This window comes from Erinaceus europaeus, chromosome 17, assembly GCF_950295315.1.
Source record: "Erinaceus europaeus chromosome 17, mEriEur2.1, whole genome shotgun sequence".
Classification (NCBI taxonomy): Eukaryota; Metazoa; Chordata; class Mammalia; order Eulipotyphla; family Erinaceidae; genus Erinaceus; species Erinaceus europaeus.
The window spans coordinates 73,077,774-73,104,947 of record NC_080178.1 but is presented as its reverse complement, the minus strand read 5'-3'; the positions used below and the strand labels follow the sequence as shown (position 1 = coordinate 73,104,947).

At 41.8% G+C, this 27,174-nt stretch overlaps 1 protein-coding gene and 1 long non-coding RNA gene across 8 annotated transcripts; one reads left to right on the top strand and one right to left on the bottom strand.

The window, feature by feature from the left end:
* Positions 1 to 391: 391 nt before the first annotated feature.
* E2F8 (E2F transcription factor 8) lies at positions 392 to 18,656 on the bottom strand. 7 transcript variants are annotated; one of them, XM_060177045.1, is made up of 13 exons: positions 18,521 to 18,656; positions 16,594 to 16,719; positions 14,405 to 14,683; positions 13,891 to 14,047; positions 12,725 to 13,039; positions 12,342 to 12,503; positions 9,227 to 9,364; positions 7,547 to 7,750; positions 6,396 to 6,483; positions 5,622 to 6,153; positions 1,954 to 2,086; positions 1,438 to 1,832; positions 392 to 1,092 (listed from the first exon to the last, which is right to left on the bottom strand). In XM_060177045.1, exons 2-13 carry the CDS (start codon positions 16,606 to 16,608, stop codon positions 910 to 912), a joined length of 2,601 nt encoding a protein of 866 aa, XP_060033028.1. In that variant the 5' UTR covers positions 16,609 to 16,719; positions 18,521 to 18,656; the 3' UTR covers positions 392 to 909. The 7 variants fall into 7 exon arrangements, 6 of the variants coding, with proteins under 6 accessions (XP_060033028.1, XP_060033025.1, XP_060033024.1 ...); XM_060177042.1 differs by lacking the exon at positions 18,521 to 18,656 and adding an exon at positions 17,956 to 18,228; XM_060177041.1 differs by lacking the exon at positions 18,521 to 18,656 and adding an exon at positions 17,097 to 17,436.
* LOC132533902 (uncharacterized) lies at positions 17,945 to 24,119 on the top strand. The gene is made up of 2 exons (XR_009545659.1): positions 17,945 to 18,078; positions 23,397 to 24,119. It is a non-coding gene; the product is annotated as an uncharacterized LOC132533902 (long non-coding RNA).
* The last annotated feature ends 3,055 nt before the right edge of the window (positions 24,120 to 27,174 follow it).

Sequence of the window (27,174 nt, the reverse complement as noted above, 5' to 3'; positions counted from 1 at the left end):
GGCAGGCAGGACACTCATTAGTGTGGTTTAGAGTACTGGAGTCCACCCTCTGTGAACTGCAGCAAAAGTGAGTAGGTGCTGGTTGGTCCAGGGAGGGCAGGGAGTGCCCCATTCCTGCATTGCATTCCTAATCTCCCACAGTATGGTGGAAACGCACATGGTACTTTAGTGAGTGTCCTTGGCCAAACCAGAGCCTTCTCAAAGCCATGTATACCTTTGGAAAAGTGGGACTATTATGAGAACTAAAAGGGAGAAGAATATCATCAGATCTATAAACCTTGTGTATGAAGAGAAATCCAAGACATATTCTCCTTTCTAAGAATCTGTCCAAGTCTGATAAATTGTTCTTTCTAGGAGTCCCCTAACTGATCAAATGAAGATGTTAAATACATTTTAGAAAAGTTTTTAATTTGAACAATTTATGATTAAAAATACATTTTATAAATAATTTTTCCATAGACTTGATTGAGGATTGTTGCAAACTTCACAAAAAAGACGTACTGTAGCAACAATGGGTTAAAGAAATTACAAAAAATATAGCTATAGCCTTCCTATTTAAAAATACACATTATACATCACAGTGTTTTCTTTGTGCAAAGTTTGAGTGTTGTCACATATTCACTCAAAGGGAAGTAAACTTTAATGGTTACTTTGCATAATAATAGAGGCACAGCTGAAATAATAATTCTTTTTCCCTTAGAAGTTAATATACCTTAGTTCAACATTTAATTTTTATTTTGTAGGACAGAGGCTGAGCCTAGCTTTATACACGTGTGTATGTGTGTGTGTGTATGTGTGTATGTACGAAAACAAATGTCTGTTTTGAAATTAAGTAAACCACCAACTTATTTACAGTCTTTTCAAAGAATATGTTTTCCGAAGTAGTTCTCTATTAAACAACTCTGCCAGTTAGTGAACATCCTCCGTTGAGACTTCCAGTTTTCGTTGTGGGACAAAGAGTGTTCCTATAGAGGTTTTACTAGCACCATCGAAATCCATGCAGGGTGAGCCCAGCAACTTGGTTGGTCCACCTGGGGTACGGAAGAAACTTTCGGCCACCAATTGTGACCCTTTGGGTGTCACAGGAACAGGCTGAATGGAAAGAGAAGGATGTATGAGTCAAACCTGTGTACACCAGTACAATGGCCTAACAGCCTGAGAAGATTGGGCTGGAAGGATGCATTGCATGGTGGGAGCCTAGCAGACATTGCAATCAGCCTTTATGAGTTCTACTTTATTTTTGTTCAGCTGAGACTAAAAGTTCATAACAACCCAACACTCTACCTGGGCTCAGAAGGAAGGCAGACCTTCATTTTCTTATCTTTCCTATCTCCCTCCCTCACCTCTCCAAAGAAAAGTGAAAGCAACTTTTCCATTATACTGAGATTTAGGGTTTAACAATTCTAGGGAAAAATAATTATGTGGAAATACTCTCACCTGCTGTGCTCCTGGTACAGCAACTGATTGTCCATTCAGCTGGTTCTGGCCTGGAGCTGGTGAATCATACTTGGTGCCCCTTCCTTGTTGTTTGCCTGCATTTTCTGGGGCAACACTAACACCCTCTATTCTTGGAGACATGGGAATAGTTCCGGCCCCAGGGCTGGCTGACACCTGCATGCTGGGGGAGATGAGTCCCAAGTGCTGCAGGGTGAAGTTTACAATGGCTGAACTTGGGTTCTGCATGGGAATGGGGTGGCTCGAAGTGAGAGCCGTGCTGTTCCCGACAGGTACAGCGGCCACGGAAGTTGGAGAGACCATTAGCTTCAATGGTGTTACATGGAAAGAGGGAAAATTAACAGCAGTGAGTTCGGATGATGTCACTGGAATAACACCTGGAAAGAAAAGTGGGGGGGGGGGGGATATCTTAAAAGCACAGACATTTATCTAAGAAACTTACAAGGCGTAAGTGAACTTGAGGCTGGCCGACGGGGCTAGTGTTTTGCACACACTCACCTGTGATTGGGGAGCTGTAGATCCTGTGGTTTGGGGAAAGTGTACCTGAGTTTTCTTTACTGGACAGAATGGACTCTGCCCCCAGGGAAGAGCACTGAGTGAGAGGGATTAGATATCCTGATGGGAACAAGGTCTAGAAAACAAGAGAAAAGGTTTATTTTTCACATAAGTCATGGGGAAAAAATCTTTTTAAAGGAACAATTATCTTTTGGTGCTTATTTGTGTTCTCAGACCAAAATCCCCAACAGTGTAGGATACAGGTAGACACCTCTTAAGCCCATCCCTCCCCCCTCCTGTAGAAACCATTTCTTTCTTTACCTCTTAAATGCCATGTGCTAGGCAGTGTCCTAAAGATAGCTCTGAGTTTGCTTAAGGATATACTCTCACACTGGCATCCTGAGTCCATCTATCAGGTTTATTCCCTCCCCTCCCTCCTTCCTTCTTTCTGAGAGAGACCAAGCACCACTCCACCAACTCTATGCTGTTCTATACCTGTCTTTACTCTCTTAAAGTTGGGGCCTCACATGTGCTCTGTTACTGAGCCATCTCCCCAGCTCTAGATTTCTGGGTATGATGTGGTACTATGAGAAGCAAGTTTCCCACAGGAGATTACTGTACTGGTACTGTTCATGATAATCCGACGGATCTGCAGTCACACAGGATGGCACATCCCAGTGTATTCTGAGGAATCCAGCCTCATGAGATACAGGCAGATACTATTTGAATCATGGTCAAATATGTTTGGGGAATGTTGAATCAAACAAAAGAAAATGGTGTTTTTACTAGAGAATTTCAGACAGACTCTCATCATGAGAGTAGGACATCTAATATGCAGTGTTTTTCAGGTTATTATACAATTAACTTTTTTATTATTATCTTTATTTATTTGATAGAGACAGCCAACAATGGAGAGGAAGGGGAGATAGAGAGGGAGAGATAGAGACACCTGCTGCCCTGATTCACCACTCATGAAACTTTCCCACTTCATGAGAGGACTGGGGGCTTGAATCTGGGTCCTTGTGCACTGTAACATGTATGCTCAACCAGGTGTGCCACCACCGGGCCCCTGAGAATTAACTTTTTATGTTGATATTCAGGGAAAGCATTAAGAACATGTTGAATTACAGAAAGGAGGTTGCCAAATTACAGACCAAAATTTAGCCTCTTGGCTGTTTTTTTTTTTTTTTTTTATGTTAAGAAAAGTTATGTTGGAACACAGCCATGATTTTGCGCCATGGGCTCTTAACCCACTGCACTACTGCCTGGTCCCCAACACAGCCATGATTTTTATTCATTTAAGTATTGTGTACCATGACTCTTATTTTCTCACAATGGCACAGTTAAGTAGGTACAACAGAGGCCATGGGGCCCAAGAGTCCAGAAATATTTAGTATTTGTCCCATTAGAGAAACTTTTGCTGACCCGTGATTTAGAACAAAAACCACCGTGAATTTTCTTTCTAGTATTTTAGGTTTCCATGATATCAAACAGTTTTATAATGATACCCAACAATTTTATACTGTACAAACTAAAGGGGCAACATGGCAGATTTAAAGCAAACTATAGGTAAAAAAGAAAGCTGTTAAAGACCCATTGTTGAACAAAGCTGTAGACAATATCATCATCTCCCTCATGGACAAGGCCAAAGTATTTTGTGTACCGTGTGCACTGCCCACCACACCTGTTAGCTTGCCGTACTTTATCAGGTAAAGAAAGCCTGCCTGGGTAGCTGAACTGCCTGAAATGTCTGTTGTAGCCTTATCATGAGTAGGACAGACAAAAGGTAAAAGCAACTTTTGAAAGTCAGGGAGCCCTCCCTTTTATCTTCATCTACTAGATCATCTCCCCAATGTCAAAACAACAATCTACACAGTCTACTATGATCTGTTCATAGTTTCTGTCATCTCCTTGGGAACCAGTTAATTCACAATTCAGGTTCAGCAGTGTTAAATGTGTAACACAAGCCTTTAATTTTGTTTCCTAGATGCTTGATACAGTTTGGTATCTTTACCAGAAGATTCCTAGATAGCTGCAGGAATAGAAAACTTTAAAGGTTGGATATAGGTATATTACAAATAATTGTTGTTCTGATATCTTTAATTGTACTTTCCCATAATAGTGTTTTACTAGTTTATTTCACAAGACTAATAGTAGTGTATTACAAAATATCCTAAGAGTCCAACTCCTATTTCTTAAGTTTGGAGGATGAATTTTACATATTTTAATGTGTACAGCATTTTATCTAGCCTACATGAACTCTCTTACTCTTTTCGATTCTTAAGTAAATACTTGAATGAAGGGAACTCTGTCTTTGTTCTGCTCATGCTGTCCTAAAAAGAAACAGTCCAAATTAAGGCATAAAAATAAGCAAAGAAGTAGGGAGACATGGAAAATCAAGCCCTCAAAATCCTAACCCTGACTAACTAAGTGGGCAAGGAAGATCATTATTTACTCATACCACCAGCATGAAGAAGAGATTCTAGACCTCTCAGATAATGGAATCAAGACAAAGCCTTGATTTCCGTTCTGGCTTACAGATTAAATGCACAGTGATGCTACACCAACATGAGACATTTTGGGTGGTTAATATAAGGCCAACCTCAGGGAAGATTTGACAAAAACTAAAGTCTCCTGAGTAACAGTTATGAATAATAACTTTCAGCTTATACAGTGCCTTAACAGGACTATAAACTCCATTATGAATTTCATCCTCTTAATAAATTCACTTAATGTCACAAAACTGCAATGTAGTTCTGTCACCAGGGATAGGTACTAGGTGTGATTCGATCTGAGTATAGTGCTTCAGATAGTCAGAAAAATGGATGAAGCAAATTCTTTATAGAGGCAGAAACAAGATGTGGAGAAGTGAAATAATTATATTAACAGCAGGGATAAAATGAGCTTAATTTCTGCTTCCACACTGAGTAGTGTTTATCCAGGGATAATGTCTCTCATACATAATTGTCCTAAGGAAGAGAAATGAGATAATGTATGTAAAAGTGCCTAATAATCCTGCTGTCTGGTATTTGAGTAGGCATTTCTATAAATTCTCATTCCTTCCTGAACCAAATTCCTCCTAAGGGGGTAAAAATTATCTAGAACTTCAAAATCATTATAACCCAATGTGTCAAACATACTTACAATTTGCCAAGTTTGACGTTTCTATTTACACAAAATGGAAATTCTCGTTTAAAGTTCAGGTAGAAAGTGAAAACTGAGGGACAATTTATTCTTCTAGGCAACAAATGCTAGATACATGACATTAAAAACAAACAAACAAGTCATTAGGTAATGACTCAGAAAGCAAGAGTTATAAGAGCTCTATATATCCACCCATTCATTCAGGGTTACGTCTGCTTGTAAATTATTTAAGACTTTCATGACAGGTGTTTGGAATATGTGATGAAGAAATGGACTTAAGGACAACCACCCAATGTGCTTTAAAAAGACAGCAAATAATCCCTTCCTCCAAAGGTTAAAAATGTCCCTGCTGTCATCTCCATCAGGGGATTAGTTGTCTGGGGCCTTGTTTGAATTACAGGATGCTAAGGAGCAGCTCCTTGTCTTCCAAGAGGCTGCTCTTTGCTCTGGTATATTTCATAAGCCACTAAATTCCACTCTAATCAACTGAGTTTCTAAGGCTTCGCACAGTTCAAGGTTGTACTTACTGTGGAAACGTTTTCAAGTCCTTTTAGTTCTTCTTTAAACCTCTTTTTGGAACCACTGTCCTCGAGTGTGCTGGCCCTCTTTGAGCCTCTTTCTCCAGTTGGCTCCCTGTCTAGGTTCTTTGTACCTTGCCTCTCTGGTCCTGGCAGCAAGCTTCCAGGCCTTGTGGAAACACTGGAATTAGCAGTATCATTAGCCACCTTCTCACCACTGGCGTCTGTGGAGTCTTTTGATCCCACAGTTTCAGAGGAGGGGATGGGGCAGACCGTGGGGCTCAGGCCTTGTGGTGGGGTCAAGGTCTGGGCTTGAGCTGGCTGCAAATAGATGGCATAGGATGAGCCTGAAGGCGCTTGAGGTAGAATCACGGGTACCGCAGATGACAGTGGGCTGGGGATGAGGGGGACCACCCCCAGAGGATGGATGAGGGATGGTGCTGTCATCTCTAGCTCAGCATTTGAGGGGGTATCCAGAGGGGCCACAGGTTTGTAGTGTCCAGATCTTGCCAGATGAATTTTCACTTTCTTTCTGGAGTCACTAAAAAGACAAGATTCAGACATGACACAATGGGAACACATTTTTCCTAAAATGCTCTACTATTTTAAGCCTCATGTTAAACTGTGAAACTTTATCAGAGTTTCTGTAATGACTGCATGAGCTGTAGAAAAGATCTTCACATCAGTTTCCAAGGCTAATGTCTAGCCTGACATATAATATGTAATCCTAATGACGCAATGTAAAGGCAGTTCATTCTGTTCCTAAAGAACACTGCAACCTACCTTGATTGCTCTTCTAACTGCATTTTGCAAATTGCTGCCAGCTGAGCCATTTTATTTGGGAAGGCTGCAGAATTCTGAGAACTTTCAACTGGTAAAATAAAAACAAGAGGGGTTGGTCAAAGCAAAATAATAAAATACTCACAAATGAAATATTACTTAAGTCAAAGAAACAAGCACTCCTCACACTTGAAATCATTCAGCAATTAAACAATAAACCCCAATTTACTTTTTTATTTTACTTATTTATTTGCCTCCAGGGTTATCCCTGGGTCTTGGTGCCTGCACTACAAATCCACTGTTCCTGGCGGCTATTTTTCCTATTCTGTTATTGTATAAGACAGAAATTGAGAGGGGAGGGGAGATATAGAGGAAGAGAGAAAGACAGACATATGCAGACCTGCTTCACTGCTTGTGAATTGAATCCCCTGCAGGAGGGGACCCGGGGGCTCAAACTGGGATCCTTGCACAGGTCCTTGCACTTAACCCAGTGCCCTACTGCCCGTCCCTTTAGACTCAGTTTTCTACATCACACTTTTAAAAAAGCTAGTCAATGGTGTATTCGTTTTTCATTTCTGTTAGGGAGATTAATCCTTTGTTTAAAAGCAGATTTTTCATCAGAGTCTATTGATTCATTTTACAGATACAGACAGACTTGTTACTGCCTTAAGACAAGGCATCATCTTAATTTTTTTTTTTACATAGCAAGAGGAAGGTAAATTACAGGTTTCAGTGTGACAATGTCAATAGTTAAGTGCATTTAATTATTAAAGTATTGTGCTAGTGCACAGAAGACTCTGGCACCCATCCTTCACAAATTTAGGTAAGTAAGTAAGTCAGAGAAAAACAGGACATAATGGAAGGCAGTATGTGATTAAACAGCAGAGTGGAGCCAGTTGTGAAGTGACCCCCCCTAAGGGTGGGGAGCAAGGGGCTTGAACCCAGATCTTTGCTTGGGTACTTGGACTTCCTACTATGTGCGCTTAACCCAGTGTGCCACTATCCAGACCCCCAACTTTACTTTTTTATCCTTTAGAAGGTGTGGGAAAATGAGCATTGAAATGATTCTTTATGAAGCACCTTGGGATCAAGTTAACAAATCAGGCAGACACTGAATTCCTCCTAGCAGAGTCTTGACATTATTGAAAACATACCTTTGTTGGTCTTAATAGGGCTACTGGGAGCAGAGTTTATCTTTCTCCGATCACTTTCAATGCTCTTTACTAGTTTGATAAGAGATGGGTGTCTAGTAAAACTTGGTTTTCCACGTGTGGAAAAGAGGTTTTTGGCACAGTTCTCTTTTGAAGGTTGCTTCACTTCCAAATTAGAGGGGGCAAAAGGAATAATTGGGCTGATACCTGGAAGAGAAAAGGGTAGTGTTTTACAACAGTGGTGATTCTGCTTTGTTTTCAGATGTGAAGTGTTAAGTACCATTCTAAATGATTTTAGGAATTGGGGTGGTTATATAGTTATAGAGTAATGCCTATGTGCCAGATGTTATTTCAAAGGCTTTGGACATAAAAACCTTGCTTATCCTGTTAAATGACTTCTGAATAGAATAGTATTTCACTTTAACATATTTAAAATTCACCTTATTTTATAACTAGCAATGTTCTGTGTTGTCAACAGCTTTTTTCTCTTATTTGTCTGTAAAAAAAATTATCTTATAATCAGTGAAATCTTAGTTTAGTGAAGTATGGTGGTCTTTATTGTTACACACTGAATAGTTATGTTCCCTCCCCAAATTTTTATGTTGAAACCATATCTAATGCACACTGTAATGGTATGGGGAGGTGGGGCCTTTGGGAGGTGCTTAGATCAGGAGGAACTAACCATCTTGAATACGATTAGTGGCTCTTACAAAAAAGACCACACAGAATTCCCAAGTCCCCTTCCACCATTCAAGTTACAACCAAAAGACACTTATCTCTAAAGTGGGCCTTCACTAGGTAATGAATCTGTCAGCACCTTGATCTTGGACATTCCAGCTTCCAAAACTTTGAGAAATAAATTTCTGTTGTTTATATGCTATCCAGCCTATCTCTAGTAGTAGCCTGAATACTTTCAAAGACTCTATTAAATAGGTACTTCTCAGAAAATGCACCCCCATTTCAGAGTTATTAAGCAATTAAAGCAAGTTCTCTCAGTTATAGAATGTGGACCCAGGAAGTGAACTAACTTAGCCCAGGCATAGAGCTTGTATATCTAGTCCCTGGGTATGGACCTCTCTGAAATTATACCCACAAGTACAGTATCTTTGCAAAAGCACCTCCACTTTTTGTTCTCCCATTTTGTTGGTTGAGGAGACTAAGCTTTGGAGTTGAACTTTCCCAAGGTCACACAGCAAATAACTGGCAGAGCTCAGACTATAATGTGAGTCTTTCTCTGCCACCATGTCACATGTTGCAAAGAACATTTTTGCTGGAATGCAAAATGTCAGAACCTCAGAGCTTAGGTGGAAACCAGTAGAATACAGACACTGGGATGAATTCATTCCATATTCTCAATGTGTACAGGCTCTAATATGGTCACAATAATGACAATACCAGTAGCTTATGTCTTATAATGTTCTTGATTTTTTTTTTCTCCCTAATCCTTTCATATAGACTCTTTAACCAAGGTAGAGAGAATTGGGAGGTGGTTATGAATCTTGGTTTACTGATGGAACCAGCTGTCAAACTTTCCATACTGGCACTCATCTTTATCTTTTCAATCACTTATTTTAATACCCTCTCCCAATGAGAGTGTGGTAGGGTAGGAAAGGGGGGGGATATATTTCCAAATGTGCATTAATTCCAAATAATGAAGTAAAAAATGAGAACACAAATACATACCACTGTGATTTGGACTGATTTCTGGGCCTGTCCATTTAAAAGCTGGCTTTCGGCCTCTTTCCTCTGTAACATGAACTTTCTTGATAAGTTCCAGACTACTCAGAACATTAGCTATATCATATAGCCTCCTAATTTTTGCTGGAAAAAATAAAAGTATATGCATCACTTAACTGTATTAAGAAAGATCAAAGGATCCCATTTCATAAAGAAATCATGTATACACAAAAAGTAACCTACCCATTGTCAGAAACAGAAAAATGTGACTTTTTCAAGTTATTTTAGTAGTACCACTTTAGTTAAAAGATAGCTTTATTTTGTTTTAGGTAGAGGTAGGGAAGCAAAGAGGCAGAAAGAGGGAGTGAAAGAGACCACAGCACAAAAGCATCCTTCAATACAGTGGGGGCTGGGTTTGAACTTGGGTCTAGCATAAGCCAAGTGATAATCCAAGTGAACTATTTTACTTTTTATTTTTTTTACTATTTATTTTTTTATAGTTAAAAGATTAACTATAAAAAGAATCAGTTATTATTGATACTGAATTTTGAGATGGCAAAAAAATATACACTGAAAAAAAAAAGACATCATGAGATTACCCTACTGGGACCTTTGCTAAATTTTTAAATAAACAGTTACCATTGCTAGGTATGTTCTGATGAGGATTCAGAAGTGTTTTAAGAACAAAGCACCAATGATAAGTATAGTAATTTGCTACTGATGGTGTAAGGTTTATTTAGTATCATATGCTCAGAAAATTCTATATTTCAAAATTTGCAGATTTTTACATTGTGCTTATGTAATGCACAGATTTTTAATTTTACAAATCTTAGAAAGTGTGGTTGCAACAAGTCTCCCTTTACTTCCAGCTTGGTTGTACAAAATTACAAAATTGAACTCCTTTATAGCCTTGTCTCAAAGTTCTGAATTCCCTGGGGATACAGCAAATCACATACAATTCCTGAAATCCTTTCCAAGGCTGAAATGGAGAGCTGAAAACTGTCTGGTGACTCAGAAAAAAGCAGGCAGCCTTTCAGTGGTATCAGGATGTGTTTTCTGAAATTGCAGATCTCCCAAGCCAATTGCTACTATTATTGTCTTTACTTAATTTTTTCTTTATAGAGACACTAGCAACATGGAATATCTGGATATATGGCATTACTGGGATGGGAAGGAGTCTGTGTGAAAGCCTCCAGGCAAATAGCACAGTTGGGGGACCTCTACTGGCCCAGGTTAAGGCTGCCTCATGCCCTGCTTGGAGGTTTGCTAGGGTCCTCAGGAGAGATGCACAGACAGCAGGGCCCAAGTGCTGGCCATTTTTATCCTGCAAAGCTTCTCACAGAGGTGAGAGCAGAGCCTTAAGAACCCCACCTAGGGTATTTTTCCAATTTAAAGCAGGTATTCTGGCTAAAACCACTCTTTCAAAATGACAAACCAGCTGTGCTGCAGGGCACTTCTGGGGACAATTTTAGAATAGTTATTTATAACCTCACATGTGAGAGTCAGCAGAGAGAGTAAAGAGCTATGTCTCAATGCCACTTTGCAACTACTGCTCATTTAGATGTCGACCGCTAGAGATTCTAGGAACAGGATATGGGAACAGTGCTACAGTATCAAACGAGGTTAAGTGTAAAAGAAGAGATTTTATTTTACTAAGATTTATTTAATAAAAGAGAGAGACACCAGAGCACTGGTCAGCTTTGACTTATGGTGGTGCTGGAACTCCTTCCCATCCCTATAAACCTTAGGCATGCAAATCCTGTGCTCTTAACCTCACTCCCCAGACTAAATATGGGTTTTGGGGGCATTTTTTATTAGTTATTATTTTATTATTACTATTTTATTATTTTATTATTCAAATATCGATTTACAAAATTACATATTAACAGGAATATAATTCCATTCCCGCCACTAGGATTCTAATATAAGGGTTTCAAATGATTTTTGGAGACCCAGAAAAGAGATATAATTCATTCTAAAAAAAAACCTGAGCATTTGATGTTGTTTCAGATTATGCCTTTCTGACTTACATACTGCCATTCCCCTGACTCTGCACATACTGAAGTTCAGTGGAAGGTGATATTGTTTCTTTTACTCAGACACATTCTGCTTCCTTTTAAAATTCCCCTATGCCTGATACTGTGATCCATTCACAAGAGATTTATAGTAACAGTTGGCAGGTCCTGATACTGTGATCCATTCACAAGAGATTTATAGTAACAGTTGACAGGTTTCACTGGGACCACTCTACCTCCATGGTCTTAACCTTAACCACTCTACCTCCATGGTCTTAACCTTAACCACTCTACCTCCATGGTCTTAACCTTAACCACTCTACCTCCATGGTCTTAACCTTAACCACTCTACCTCCATGGTCTTAACCTTTTAAATTTCCTTCCTGATGTTTCCTTTTGTCTCTTACAAAAGAGACCAAGAGCTGTTCTTGGTCTTCCTCATGAGCCTTACATCTTCTTGTTCCCAAGATTATCTCTTCCCCTCTAGCTCTGCTTTCATTCTCAGAACAGCCATTCAACAGTGTGTATATAGTGCCACACTCAAATCCATTATTTCCTTGAATAATCCTCAGTAACAAGATGATACTTCCTAGATATTAGTGTGAATGACATCCCTAGTCCTTTGTAAGAGAGTCTATCCCATCACATTGGAACAAGTTAAACTTTCTTAGTATTATAATCTGCTAATTGCTTTACTATATGCACTAAGGTCATACTTAAAAACCAGAGGGTATCTCATTTCATTTTTAAAATATATACCAATTCCCCCCCTTTTTTATTGAGAGACAGAGAGAAGAGAGACCAGAGTACAACTCCACTATTTTATGAGGTGCTGGGGATGGAAACCAGGCACTCACGCAAGCAAGACATGTGTTCTGTCACTACGCCACAAGAGAGGTAGCTTTTGAGGAACTGTTCACAAGCCAAAGTGTAGACAAGTAGAGCAATTAAATGCATATCTCTGAATCCTACAAGTTAACTAAAGCAACATGCATAGTCAGAGAATATTTGTTTATTATAGCAAATGCATTTGGAAATTCATTTGTTACTGAGATTTAATTGTTTAAGAATTGGGTCTGAAAGCTTACAGCAGTCATGACACTTACTTTTAAACTTGCTTTTATCCAAATCTTCTACATGGTCCTCCCCAATTAGAATCTTGGCAGCAATTTCTAGGCTTACTATCTGAGGCGTTGACACCAGAAACAGCATCACAAATTTTTGGCTCATCACTCTTAAAGACTTGTCTTTGCGGCTGTTTACAGAAGCTTTGGAGAAGGATGAAGATTAGAGAATTAAAATCCATGAAGGGACAAGTGACTTCTAAAGTAATAAGACTAAAAATACCATGACCTGATCATACAGTTAACAACTGCAGTGCTTTAACATTAAAGGCAGCACGAGCTATACAGCAGTGTTGGCCAAGGAACTTTAAGTCCTATGAGAAGTGCCACTCTACCTGTGCTTTTTAATGAAAACCATCTCTCACCTGCCCGAAATTCCACTCCAGGGAGTTCGACAAAACACATATCTGGGTGTTCATTCTGACCAGTACTTGATTTGATTATATGGTCCTCTATACTGTAACTCTTATTGAAGTCAAACTCTTGTTCGTATTCTTTCTTTTTGATCATCATAATCTGCTCGGCATACTTGTTCTCCTCTCCGACAATCTTCAGAGTCCCAAGGGTTTTAGTGAGATTGTGCCGTCCATGCCAAGTATACCTGTTTTTGGCCAGTCTGCTCACCATGTGCAAGCTCTCTAGGACATTGACAATATCATAAATGCGCCTGCGCTCAACGTCTGCAAATAATGAGAAATTACAAATCACTATGATTAGTTTTTATAGTATGTGTAGACTTGACTAATTTTTTTTCTGCCTTTTAAAATTAAATCAGTAGGTTCTGGACTATATGACTAGATAGTCTACAAAGAGGAATAAAAGGAGGAGAGGAAACATATCAGCTTTTGAAAACAGAACACTCAGAGATGGCGCTGGTCCTCAGAATAGCACTGAGAGGCTTTGGGCATTAAAGTCCTGCTCCTACTCACAGAAGGTGATGGAGCATTAACAAAAGTCTGCAAGGTAACTCTAGAAGGAGAGCCAAGAAAGAAGGCCAGATCTGTAGCTATTTGTGAAACAGTGTTGCCTTCCTCAAAACTTCAGAGCTTTTGGAATGCAGTTAAAAGCAATATCCTTTGTAACTCTTTCTGTTTTGAGAATCAGTGATATTGGAAACGATACATCTTTATTAAAAGAATAGGGCTCTGAGGTCGGGCGGTAGCACAGTGGGTTAAGCGCACGTGGCGCAAAGCGCAAGGACCAGCAGAAGGATCCTGGTTCAGCCCTTGGCTCCCCACCTGCAGGGGAGTCCCTTCACAGGCAGTGAAGCAGATCTGCAGGTTGTCTATCTTTCTCTCCCCCTCTGTCTTCCTCTCCTCTCTCCATTTCTCTCTGTCCTATCTAACAATGACATCAATAACTACAACTACAATAAAAAAACAAGGGCAACAAAAGGGAAAATAAATAAACATAAAAAAATAGGGCTCATTGTCAACTGTTATTACAAACTGTGGCTACATAAGCATGGGTGTGAAGGAGTAAGTTCATAAAGTTAATTATTAACCATTTTAGTGAGCTCTTGGATACTTACTCAGTTCCTCTGCTACTTCATCAAGACAAATGTCATTATTTACTGCAGGGTTGGGATAATTAGGATATCTTGCTAAGAATTTATGACACAACAATCCTAAACTTTTTTCTTTTCGACTTGGTTGAGATTTCTCATATTCATCTCCAGATAAGTGTTCCTATAAAGCAAAAGGTAAATAATGTCTTATTCTGAAACAAAGTTTGACAGATTTATTAGAGGCACCTGTATTTGATGACTAACACTTGCTTAACTTCAATTAACTGCAGTTTGAGGGTGGTGGTGGGGGAGAAGGAGCTAGTATAAACTAGCTGGCATATCTAAAAGGGAAGATGTAATGGGAAATAAGTCAAAGGTTTGGAATTCCTAGTTTTAATGGGATCCGAACCTTCCTGATATTCCAAAGGAGGCTAAGTTTGCGGAGGTAAGACTTTATATTGCAGGCACTTCTATAACTGCTACAACTCCCTTTATCCTCCAGCCTCCCTAATCTCCACCCAGTCTTCTACAAACCTACATGTAAACAATCTTTGGTCTCAGGCAATCCATTCCTATTGTCAAATAACCCCCTTTTCTGATCTCTGCTGCGAATCTCGGGGCTCACAGCACTGATGAGCATTTTCAGATTGGCTGTTGGTGTCCAGGGTTCTCCTTGAGTGCTTTCCTTGGGTTTGGTGGGTGTGGTTAGAGGGCCAAGGTCAGGCTGGATTTCTGGTAAAACTATATTTGCTGCAGTAGATTCTTTCAGTGGAGTTTTCATCAGTCCTCTTTTATTAGGCTCAGGAAAGAGATTTTCCTGTTTTAAAACAAGAAAATAATTAAATGAAAACATAGCTTTTGACTCTACACATTGTACAAGAAATAAAACATTACACACAAGCAAGCTATTTCACCACCCCATGCCCATTCTTATTAATAACTAAATGTTCAATTTTTAATTTTGCAGCAAAGCATGAATCTATTTTTTAAATCTCATGTTCCAAGAATTTAAAAAAAATCTGCAAGACTTATAATTTTCAACTTTTTATCTTGAGGTAATTAATTTTAGATTCACAGAAGAATTATCAGAGATAGTATGAAAAATTTCCTTCTACTTTTGACTCAGCTTCCCGTTAGGGCTAACAGTTTTAAGTGTTTCAAAGGTAAAAGGAGCATCGTTTTCTTATGTCATTGTACTAAACAAAGCCCCTCTATATCCCATTCATTTGTGTATTCACCTATTATATTACAATAGTGAAATGTATTTGGCACTCAGTAAAACACTGCTGACTTGAAAGGGCCAGAGAAACAAGGAGACAAGACTGAGGGCTAGTATATGGCCAAACACATTGGCAATATTTAGTAGGGAACAAAATCAAGAGTGTCCAAGAGCAGGATTCCTAGCCAGAAACGTCAGCTCTTTTGAGTATCTAAATGCTTCACCTTACAGATGGAGAAATAGGGCACAGGGGCCAGGTAGTGGTGCATCTAGTTAAGCACCCACATTACAGTACTTAAAGACCCAGGTTCAAGTCCCTGGCCCCTACCTGTAAAGCTTCATGAGTGGTGAAGCAGTGTTATAGGTATCTCTCTGTTTCTTGCCCTCTCTGTCCCCTCCCCTCTCAATGTATGTCTCTATCCAATAATAAATAAATAAAAACAATTAAAAGAGCGCGCGAGAGAGAGAGAAATAGGGCACAGAGCACTAAAATTAGTTACCAGATCACAAAGCTATTTCCTGGAAGAGGTGAACTAGTCACTGGGACATAAAGGTAAAGTAACAACAGCTCATAAATAAGACTGTAGGATATGTTTCTTTTACTTGGACACTTGGGACATTACACATTCTTTATCTTTTAAAGGAAATATTTGGAATGACAGTTAAGTGAACAGATTCATTAGTTTTTCAGTAACTCTGGGAACAAAGATTACTGGAACTAGGTTATATCTGTGACATCTTGGGATTTATCAAGTGTTTTTTCCATTACTATTTTCACCCAACCCTGTAGTCAGTCCTGTTTTGCAGAAACTGATATCCAGGCAGGGAGAATTCACATAGGACTGGGTCTGAATCCCCTCAATCAAAGTGTTATGAATCCAATGGAGGGCATATGTGAACATGTGCATCTAAGAGGTATGACTCAAAAATAGGATTGATCTAAAGGCTGCCGGTCTTGGCCTCAGACTATCAAGAAGCAGCATCAACTTTCTAATCAAATTTCCTATAGTTTTACTAGTCTATAAAACTATAGGAAATTTGCAAATGCAGTCTTTAATCTATCAGTAGTTAAAGTTAAATCAAGACACTCTCATTGACAATTCTTTTTCTATACTGCAAAAATGACTCATAAGTAGGTGCTTGTAAAGCTGATTTACCAGAAAATTATCTAAACGAAGTTCAGTTTCAAAGTATGTCAAATCCTCTTTCTGAATTTTGATTGTTCAATATATCAGAAATATTGCAATGCAACATGTTTTATTATTCTTGAAATCCCCTTTCTCTCTGCTTATCAAGACTTACACTAAACCACTGAAAACTAGTAAGATTCCTTTAACTCTAGACAACTTTCCACATCTTCAAAATTAGACTTCCCTGGTAGATTTTTAGAGCTAACTGAAAATGAACATGCCATCAGTGAGCTATCAGATATTGAAAAATTAGAGTTAACAGAATGATAGTGACCTTAAGCTGTAAAAATGAAAACTGAAGTAAAAAAAAGAAAGTACCTTTTCGTTCTCCATCCTATATATTTCTCATTCATTTAGTTTCTTTTAAAATGAAAACTTCTGAGTTCGTCCCAAGTAGCCTGCTTATTCAAGTAACCCAGTCGGTTTTATACAAAGTTTAATATCCTAAGAAAAAAGAGAGAGAGAGAGAGAAGGAAATAGAAACAGTTAAAAAAAATAAAGGAAGGAGAGAAGGAAGGAAGAAAAAGAAAGAAGGAAAGAATGCCAGAAGATCACTGGAAGTTCCTTCATAGATACCTTTGGTCACTGAAACAAAGACAAACGAAACTAACAAACTACATTTACATTTCATTCCAGACTGGCCGATGGCCTCGGTGGGCAAAGGACTCCATCAAAGGTCAGTAATTCCTTCAGTCAACTGATTTCGCTGTCGTGAGATTTCAAGCATTCTACAAACACCCCTAGTGACAGTCCTCTATCATCCTCACAGACAGTCCTCTATCATCCTTTCTCCGGGTGCCGCGGAATGAACAAGGACCCACCTGTTCACCGATCGATCAAGAACTTTGGTCTAAGAGCCCCAACCCGGGCTTCCGCTAAGCAGAAACGACCCCAAGTATCTGATAGAAAGAAGTCCGCATCTAGATGCCTGGATGTCTCCTCTAACGCACACGCACCTACTCGGTTCAGCACTTAAGTCGCGGGAAACTCTTTGATAGCAAACTTCCAAATTTCAGTCTTTAGCTCCCAAGTTACTCTTGGCATTTAAAGCGCGCCAAAACGACGGAGAAACCCTGTAGAACTTCCCTCGAAGAAGATGTACAGTGCCCGGGAACTCGAAGTCCGCTTAGCTAGCTCACGCCACGGCGTCCAAGTCGGCCAAGCGAGGCTGCATCGGCTCAGTCTCCCACCCAGGTACAGTCGCCCTGCCGCCACCCTCCCCGCCTGGCTCATACTTCCCCCTCCGCCCCGCCAACTGCACCTCCCCCCCGGCCCAGTCCGCGCGGAGTCAGCCCCGCGGTTCCCGGACCGCATCCCGCAATCTCCAGGGTAACGACGCCCGACCAATCAGAGGGCCGGATGCGGACCTGCGATTGGTCGGTGGCGCTGAGGGCGGGGCCTGACCTTCCGCCTTCGATTTAAAAATTTGGCGCGGAAAGCCGGGCTGTGGTCGGCGCCGCCCCGTAGAGCGCGGGGCCAGAGCGCGGGCAAAGCCGCGCCCGGAACCCAGCCCCTCCCCCTCGCTCGCCCCCTCCCCTCAGCGCGGGAGCTCAGCTCCTCCCTTCACGGCCCCCGGCTGAGCGACAGGCGGGAAACGGCCGCTGCTGCGGCTGCCCTCCCCAGCCCGCTGCTCCGGCTTTCGGGAGGACCGGGCGCCTAGTTCCTCTGCGCCCCGCTGACCTGTCAGTTCGCTTCACAGTTGGAGCTGGCGGAGGCTGAGCGGGGGCTCGTCGCCGCCCCTTCCCCGCTCAGGCCGGGAACCCGCGTGTCGGGCCGCCCGTGGGTCCTTAACGCCGCGCCGAGGTGGGTGCCGGAGGGAGATGCCGGGGTCGCGGCTGGCGGGCCAGCGGGCGGACAGTGGGAGCGTGACTGTCCAGGGGCAGTCGAGTCCCCGATTTGAAATTAACCCGCTCCCGGCGCGAGGCGCCCCCGCGGGTGGGGAGGGCCGCGCCCCTCCCCCACCCCCCGCTCTGCCCGGTCTGGACCCGCGAGCCAATCAGCTCCCGCCTCCCCGAGCCAGCGGCCAATCAGGGTGTAGCCTCCGCCCCTGGACCCTCCTCCGACCAAGTTGAGGGAAAAGTTCAGAAACTTTCCCCCACCACTTTTTTTTGTGTGTGTGTGCAAGTGCCCCCTCCCCGTGCTTAAAAATTGGGGAATACTATTTGGCGCGATCGCCACGTGAGCTGGGACGCTGGAAGCCCACCATCCCCAAGCCGAAGGCGACATCCCCCTGGGCCGCACTCACCTGCTCTGCAGACCCCGGCCAGGCTATTTGCCACCCAGCCCAGTTAGCAATTCCAGAGCTGCCCACTAAGGCGCCGGGAACCGCCGTGCGGAGGCAGGACCCTGGCCATCGTGCTCCAACGCAATGGACGCGGGGTCTGTGTCCACCGGGCCGTGAGAATCCAGGTGCGGGGCAGGGAGAAAGGTTGCAAGCCCGCCCAGCACCCGCCACCTCCCTTCGCGGGCTCCCTGCAGCTCCTCCCTCTTCCCTCCCTGTCTTTTTCCCTCGCTTTCCTCTTTTTCCGGTTCCCGAGCTCTGGATGGCCTCAGCATGAAATACTGTAAGCGCCCTGAAGGAGTAGCAGGACTGGGAAACCGAGGCCCGGGATGGCAGCACGGACTGTGCAGTGCCCGGGTTGTTTGCACCCTCACGGGCTCTCTCCGTTATTCTCTGCCTTGAAGCGTTTCCCCTTTTCTTGTGACCCCTGTCTGGGAGCTTGCAGGACCGTGTGGATTGCCCCACCGCGCCCACATCAGGGCGCCCATCTACCGACTATTTGGTTTGAGCTCTTCCTCCTCTTGTGTAACCGCTAAGCTCCTGCAAGACCCCGGGCCACCATAGAACCCCCAGTCTTAGCACAAAACTGACTAGTCAGTGAGTCACCTATTGCACACTTGCTGCGTGGGACAGCCCTCTATTCCCCAAGGCAATGGAACAGCAGATCCTGAAGGGACTGGGACCCTGCTGGTTTTTTCTGTAGTTGGGGTGACTGCACCCTCGGGTTCTTGCCCCTGCTCTAGCCACCAGCCAGGGCGCAGGGCTACTAGGTTCAGCTTCAGGCAGGGATGCCCAAGAGCCTTTCAACCTGAAAGCCAGCCTTTGGCACTTGTCTGTACAGAAGCATCTGTGGACTCAGTAGTTCTCAGATTTAAAATAAACTAAGGATCAGATCGACTGCACCCAGCAGCTGTTCTTACTGAGTCTTTCTTGACCTTCCCTGGAGCTAGGTATGGTGATAAATGCATCAACAAAAGGTGGGCTGTTGGTGCCTCAACTGAAGCCACTATTTGGTTTCAGGAATTTGTTTTCCCCTCTCTGCCCACCCCTCACCCCATCATGAGTCAGTGCTTAGTTTACCCATTCAGCTCTCCCCAACCTGCATGTTCAGTTCTCACAGCCTGGGAGTTCTCTTAAAGGGATTCTTCAGAAAGCTACCTGATGCTTCCAGTCAACAAAGGCGGTGACTAATGCATTAGTTACTAGTGATCTGTAAGCCTAGGCCTCAGGTGTCTGAGTGTAAGGAGCAGGAACTTCTGGTGACAGACACGCACACACATACACAAACTCACATTTATTATTGCCACCAGTATCAAGCCACTGGAGTTTGGTGCTTACATGACAAATCCTCTGTACCTGGGGACCTTTCTCTCTCCTTCTCTCTTTCTCTAATGTACAGGGACAGAGAGGTTGAAAGAGAAGGGAGAGGGAGGGAGAAAGACACCTGCAGCACTACTTTATTGCTTTGTGTTGCTTCCCCCTTGCAGATGGGGACTGGGACCTTGAGCCCAGGTGGGTTTTTGTGGGCGATAATGTGTGTGCTCTTAGGTGTGAGCCTCTGCCCAGCCCCCAGGGACACTCTAGGAGCCAAATATCATTTCATACTCAGCACAGATGTTAACTATTGGTTATGAAAGCAAAGTAGAGCAAGCATGGCAAGTGCTATGGTGTCTCTTATCCTCTCTATCTCTATCTTAAAAGGGGAGGGGGGAGTTCAAGGGTCAGGAGAAAGCATACTTTACCATGTGCAACGTAGTTTTGCCCCATTTTATAGGTAGGAAAATTAAGGCACAAATAAGTTTAATGGGGGTCGAAATTAATTAGGATTAGAATTCAGATTTGCTTGCTTCCAGCTCATATCACATACATCTCTCTACCTCTGAAAATTCCTAGAAAGTTTAGACTAGCCCTTATCCATCTAACCTTTCTCCTATAGCAAACATAGAAAAGTGGGATATATAATTCTTTTACTGACACTAGTAGTTAGAAGTCATTGGAGTATGCGAATTTATCCAACTCACTGACTGTGATGAAAAGTGGCTCAATTAAGAGTGAAGATGTAACCATTTTTACAGACTTCTCATATAAAGGTAATGAAGAGGAAACAAGCTGACACAGTTTTATTTTGTATAAATGTGAATGAAGCCCAGCATGCATGTAAAGAGAAGATACGAGACTTGGACACTTTTATTCTTATTGCACAACCAAAAAGGAAGAATGATGAGATACATTTGAACTTTGTCTCATACTTCCCACCAAACGTGTTTTTCAGTTATTAGTTCTATAACCCAGGGGAATATTTCTGCACTTGTTTCTGGCCCTGTGTTCCTTCACCATGCTGTCTAATCTGTGTCTCACTGAAGTTAGACCAGTTTTTCTACTCTCTGCTGCTTCCCATATGGTTTGTACAATTTAGACGACTGAGATATGTAGCATGTTCAGCACTAAACACTGAGTAAAAGATACTGGGCACTGGGAGTCCTCTAAGGTGTCTAGAGTCAAAGGTAACATTCAGCATTTCAGAACCCTGTCCCTTTTTATCTTCACCAGAGCCTCACACAGAGTGTGAAAAGAGCAAACTGTCCTCCCCCAACCCCCATGGCCAGGGTGTGATGAGTTGCTAAGGAGATGGTTGCACTAGCTAGTAGGGCTCCTAGACCTTTTCATTTTGCTCTCTTGAACTCCCCCGTCTCCCTAGTGCTTCTGTCACCAGCTCTACTTCCTGAACCAGCAGACCACTGCCAGGTAGGCTGTGTAGTACATGTTAGCATAGCTACAGAAAAAGGATTGGGGAAAAAAAGCTGTCTAGAGCTTTAAACTGCACAAATCTCCACATCCTGGGTCAAATGGCAGCTGCACACACACAACCAGGTCTCAGCTATTTGGGGGTCTTTTAACTAGTTGGCTATTTTTCAAAAAAAAAAAAAAAAAAAAAATCATGTTGGGCCCTGGGCCCAATGTTGACAAAGTTTAAAGAAAGTGAATATGACAAGTGCTGGCGCTGATTCTGGAGCTAGAGTTGATCACAACTTGCCTATAGATAGCAAAAGTGATCATTTTATGTTTAGTCCCCTCTAATTCTTCTGTGACTTCCTGTTGGGGGTCCTCTCTGCCTCACCTGTCGTCAGCTACAGCATCAGTCGCTGTCATTTATTAAGCAATAACCATCTGCTTTTATTTTAAAAAGATGCTTTGGGGGTAACAGCACAAAATACTGAGAACTCTCTTACAGAACTATAGTCTGGGTTCTGTCTTCGTTGTGTCCCTACACCACCAAATCTCAAAATTGTCACATAACTGAGGATTGTTAAAGCTTAGTGCTTATCTATGGGCTTGAAAAAGCCATTTTTTGGGACTCTAGAATATTTAAAGAATTTAAATACAGATTCCTAGGAATAAAGGCAGGAATTTGTTACATGAAAAAGACTGTCAACAGAGGAGTCTATTACTTTCTTGATCAGAGATTGCTATCCTTTGCTTGAAGTTCAGAGATAAAGGTAGCTGTGTTAACTCTTTTCAGACAGAACCCCTCCCTTACTGTTCTGGCCATAACTCTGTATATGAAACTGTTACAGATGACCAACCAACAGCTCCTGGAGGATAAAGAGAGACTTCCTTCTCTCTCTGTCTCTTTCTCCCCATTTTGCCCAGCCTGACACTGGATAGGGATTTGATGAATGTTGGTTAATGAACTACCTTCTTTGAGTTTTATCAAGCCCAGAAGATATCTTATCTTTTAATCTCTTTACCTTTAGGGCCAACTTCAGTGCCTAGCACATAATTATTGCTGAGTGATGTTAGAAAACATGAGCTCAGAATTACCATCCTTTATTTATTTATTTGATTTATTTTCTGTACCCCAATAATATGTGATTCCATCACTCCTGGAGGTATTTTTCCAAAGACAGTGAGAGAGAGAGAGAGAGAGAGAGAAGAAAAGACACTACAGCACTGCTTCACTGTGTGTGAAGTTTCTCCCATACCGGTGCTCTCATGTGGTAAGCATGGTCGAACCCTGGACTTTACACATGGTAAAGAGTTAAAAAAAAAAAAAAAAGAGTGCTTTCTACTGGGTGAGCTATCTCCTGGCCTTTAAAGTCCCCCACCCCATTTTTTTTAGATGGGGGAGGGGGACAGAGAGGGTAAGAGGAGAGATAGCACTTGCCATGCATGATACTCCCCTGTGATACTGACGGCTCAGACTTTAAGCATGGTAGGAAGGTGTGAGCTCAACTGGGTATAGCTCTCTCCCAGCCACCCCTTTTTTTTTTTATTTTAGCTAAGTATTATTTCCAAACCTCCCACCCATGACTTCTGTTTTATCTATGAGTTCATTAATAGATAAAATTGGAAGCACCTGTTTTTCCCATTCAGAGATTACTAAAGCCCTAAACTGAGCTCCTACTGTGTTCCCCAGTTTCTGAATTAGGTGCTTGGTGTACACAGGTGAGTAACAGAGACATAATATTTTGAGATTAGAACCAGTGTCTGGCGTAAAGTGTTAACTGCAATTATTACTATTATCCATATCTATTTTTTCCCTTAAATATGTTAGACAGTTTTCCTATCCCTCAATTTAACAAATTATCTTTTTTTAAAACTATGTCCTGCCTCTGTAGTACTAATTTGTTTTTGTTTTTTGTTGTTCTGTGGGAATTTTCCTTCCTTAGGAACCCAGGTTCTGTCCTGTCCTTTGTTTAGCCCACATTATAATTACCTGCTTTAAGCCTGGGGACAGTGCTGGACACCAGCTAGAGCACATAGCGGCTGCCCTCAGGTTACAGTGACAAAGTCAACCTTTTACCTAACAGTCTTCTTTCTCTCTCTTTTTTTTTTTCAGGGAACTTAGACTTCATTTGAAGAAATGATCTTTTCTGAGTCTTTGGAACTGCTGCTTCAGAATTATTGGAGGCAGCCCAGTTTCTCCTGGAATCGCTGAAGTCAACACGAGTGGATTAGTTGAGCCTTAGCCAGCTCTCTTGTTTGGGAGTCAGGAGTTAGCAGACAGAGCAAGTTCTTGGCCAGGCAGGCTGGGTTTATAGACTTTCACTAAGCATTCTAACACAATCCACTTTTCCTCTGACAGATTTCTTTTAACTTCTTAGCACTTAGGAATTTCCCTCCGGGTCATGAATTTTAGGCTCTGACTTGACCTGTCATAGCCCCATTATAGCCAGATAGATCAAGTTGAAATTTTTCTGCTCTATCATATATATATATATATATATGTGTGTGTGTGTGTGTGTGTGTGTGTGTGTGTGTGTGTGTGTGTGTGTATATGTATATTTATGAGAAAGATAGAAGAGAGAAAGAACCAGATATCACTCTGACACATGTGCTGCCAGGGATCGAACTCAGGACCTCATGCTTGAGAGTCCAAAGCTTTATCACTGTGCCCGCCACCTCCTGGACCACTGCTCTATCATACATTAAAGAGAGATTGCACCAGATGTATATAATTAGTTTTCTTGACAAAATACCTAGGATTTTCCATAGGAAATCAGTACCTCTTCTTTAAGCATTACTTGCTAATATATAGTGAAATTAATACTATTTTTCACTATGGAAATTGGTTGGAATGATTGCATTTGAATCTGCCCCAAATAGATACTTCTACATGTGCTTTTTAAACAGTGTTGAGGCTTGCACAGAATCCTTCTCCTTATTATGGCTATGTGGCATTGCCCAAGTCACTTGATCTCCCTGAGTCCCACTTTCTTCTCCTTACTAAAATTGGAATCAAATTACTCAACTTGAACAGTTGCCATACAGATGAGATGAGATGATAGATATGAAATCTTTAGCTCATTGTTTTGATTTAGTAGTCAATAATAGTTGTCAGGCACTGGGTGGTGATGCAGTGAGTTAAGTGCATATGGCGTGAAGCGTAAGGACTGGCCTTAGGATCCCGGTTTGAGTCCCTGGCTCCCCACTTGCAGGGGGGTCACTTCACAGGAGGTGAAGCAGGTCTGCAGGTGTCTATCTTTCTCTCCCCCTCTCTGTCTTCCCCTCCTCTCTCCATTTCTCTCTGTCCTATCCAACAACAATAACAACAATACTACTTACAATAATAATGGTAACAGCAACAATTAACAATAAGGGCAACAAAATGGGAAAAAATAGCCTTCAGGAGCTTGATTTGTGGTGCAGGCACCGAGCTTCAGCGATAACCCTTTATGCAAATAAAAAAGCAATAATAGTTGTCAACTTATTGTTATTATCTTTTTTATAGATTTCTTAAAAATTTTTTTTAATTATCTTTATTTGATTTATTGGATAGAGACAGCCAGAGATTGAGAGGGGAGGGAGTGATAGAGAGAGAGATAGACACCTGCAACACTGCTTCACTACTTGCAAAGCATTCCCCTGCAGGTGGGGACTGGGGACTTGAACCCGGATCCTTGGCATTGTAATGTGTGCTCAACCAGGTGCGCTATCACCTGGCTCCTGTTATCTTTTAAAAAATTTTTAAAAATATTTATTTATTTATTTTCCCTTTTGTTGCCCTTGCTGTGTTATTGTTATTATTATTATTATTAATATCTGTCAGGAGCGGCAGATTTTTTTTTAAAAAAATACTTATTTATTCCTTTTTGTTGCCCTTGTTTTATTGTTGTTGTTGTTGGATAGAGCAGAGAGAAATGGAGAGAGGAGGGGAAGACAGAGATGAGGAGACAAAGATAGACACCTGCAGACCTGCTTCACCGCCTGTGAAGCGACGCCTTTGCAGGTGGGGAGCCGGGAGCTCAAACCTGGATCCTTATGCGGGTCCTTGCGCTTTGTGCCACGTGCGCTTAACTCGCTGCGCTACCTCCGGACTCCCATTATTATCTTTTTTAAAAAAACATTTTTTAAATATTTATTTATTGAATAGAGACAGCCAGAAATTGAGAAGGGTAGACACAGATTGAAGGAGACAGAGAGACACCTGCAGCCCTGCTTCACCACTTGTGAAGTTTTCCCCCTGCAGTTGGGGACCAGGGGCTCAAACCGAGATCCTTGTGCGCTGTTAACATGTGCACTCAACCAGGTGCGCCACCACCCGGCCCCTATTATTATCTTTTTAAGGCCAAAGTTTTCACTCTTTATTTTAGAAGGTAGAAAGATAAGAGAGGAATGACCACAGCAACATTCCACAACCCATGCAGCTTCCCTTGGTGCCAGCCATGGTACTATCCTATGTGGTACTAGGGCTCAAAACTAGTGCCTCATGCCCTGTGAATGACAAAGCACATGCTCTACCAGGTGCATACACACACACACACACACACAACATACATGGATTTAGACCTTTTAATTAATGGGAAAGGGGAAAGAGAGACAGAGACATCACTCTGGCATGTATAATGTGGATCAGACTCAGTACCTCATACTTGAGAGTCCAGTGTTATATCCACTGCATACTTCCTAGGCTGCTTTATTGTATTACTACAATCCAAATAAATCCAGATAAATGAATATTCATGTTCATTTTCATTGTTGTTGGCTTTAATCACTCTTGAGGAAAGAAATTCTTAGCAGAGTATCCAGGAAAGTGAGTCTGAGTCTGTCTCCTGCCCCTTCTCTGACCTGTCTTCTCCCTCGCACCACACCCCCACTGCAAATATGCCCAGTGTGCAGTTGTTGGTGACATCAGTATTTTTGGAAGTCTTATCATTAGAGACCTGGTTTATCACATATATGATTTTATATACAGAAATACTTGATACAGATACATTGAAGAGGAAGTATACTATGGCACAATCTTATCCCTTAGTAGGATTGGTAAGTATCATAATTTAAGGTTTCCTGTCTCATTTTTTGACACTTATTAGTGATATCCTCTCTCCTGTCTCTGTTCCCAGCACACAGACATTTTAATTGCTCTAAACATGGGTCTGAGCATAGAATTGGATTCAGTGCATACTTACCAACTTGCTTAGAATCTGAGGATTCAGCCTACCTCCCTCACTGTGGTACTTGCTAGTTCTGTGATCTGGGTTAGTCCACTAAACTCTCCCTCTGTGAAAGGACATGGTGATATCTGTGGCAGAAAGCCTTCAAGGGTTGTGTGGGACTTGACGATATTACTTGCCACTTGATGCTAAGGAAGTAGCCTTATTAATATGTGCACATCTATAACTAGCTTATTGATTTCTACAGTGGGAACTGTTATGTGCTGTTCAATCTTAGAGTAGTTACTCAACAACTGAGTTAAGAGTTGTCTCCCCCATGATATGAGGAAAACAGACTGGACTATGTTTATTTCCCAACGTGGTATAATTCTAGGTTGATGTTGAGCTTCCTTTGGAGACTAGTAAATGCACATGATTTAAAGTCTGACAGGCTCCATCTTCTAACTTTCTGTCTGTCTTTCTGGACCCTTCCTTTAAAAGATGAACTTAGAGGGTTCTGGGTACTTTTGAAAACTAACGGTAGTTTGGCTGAAGGACTGTTTTGTCTGCAGTAAGGCATCAGCTGTGAGCAGAGCTCTGCAGTGACAGGAAATGGACCAGACCAAGATTCAGGTCCTTAGTAACCAAAACCACAGTGACTTGTTTGAAAAAACCAGTTAGTGTTTGTGTGTTAAACTGTTATTGACTAATTAACTGCTCCAAAAGCTGGCATGGTTTATTGGT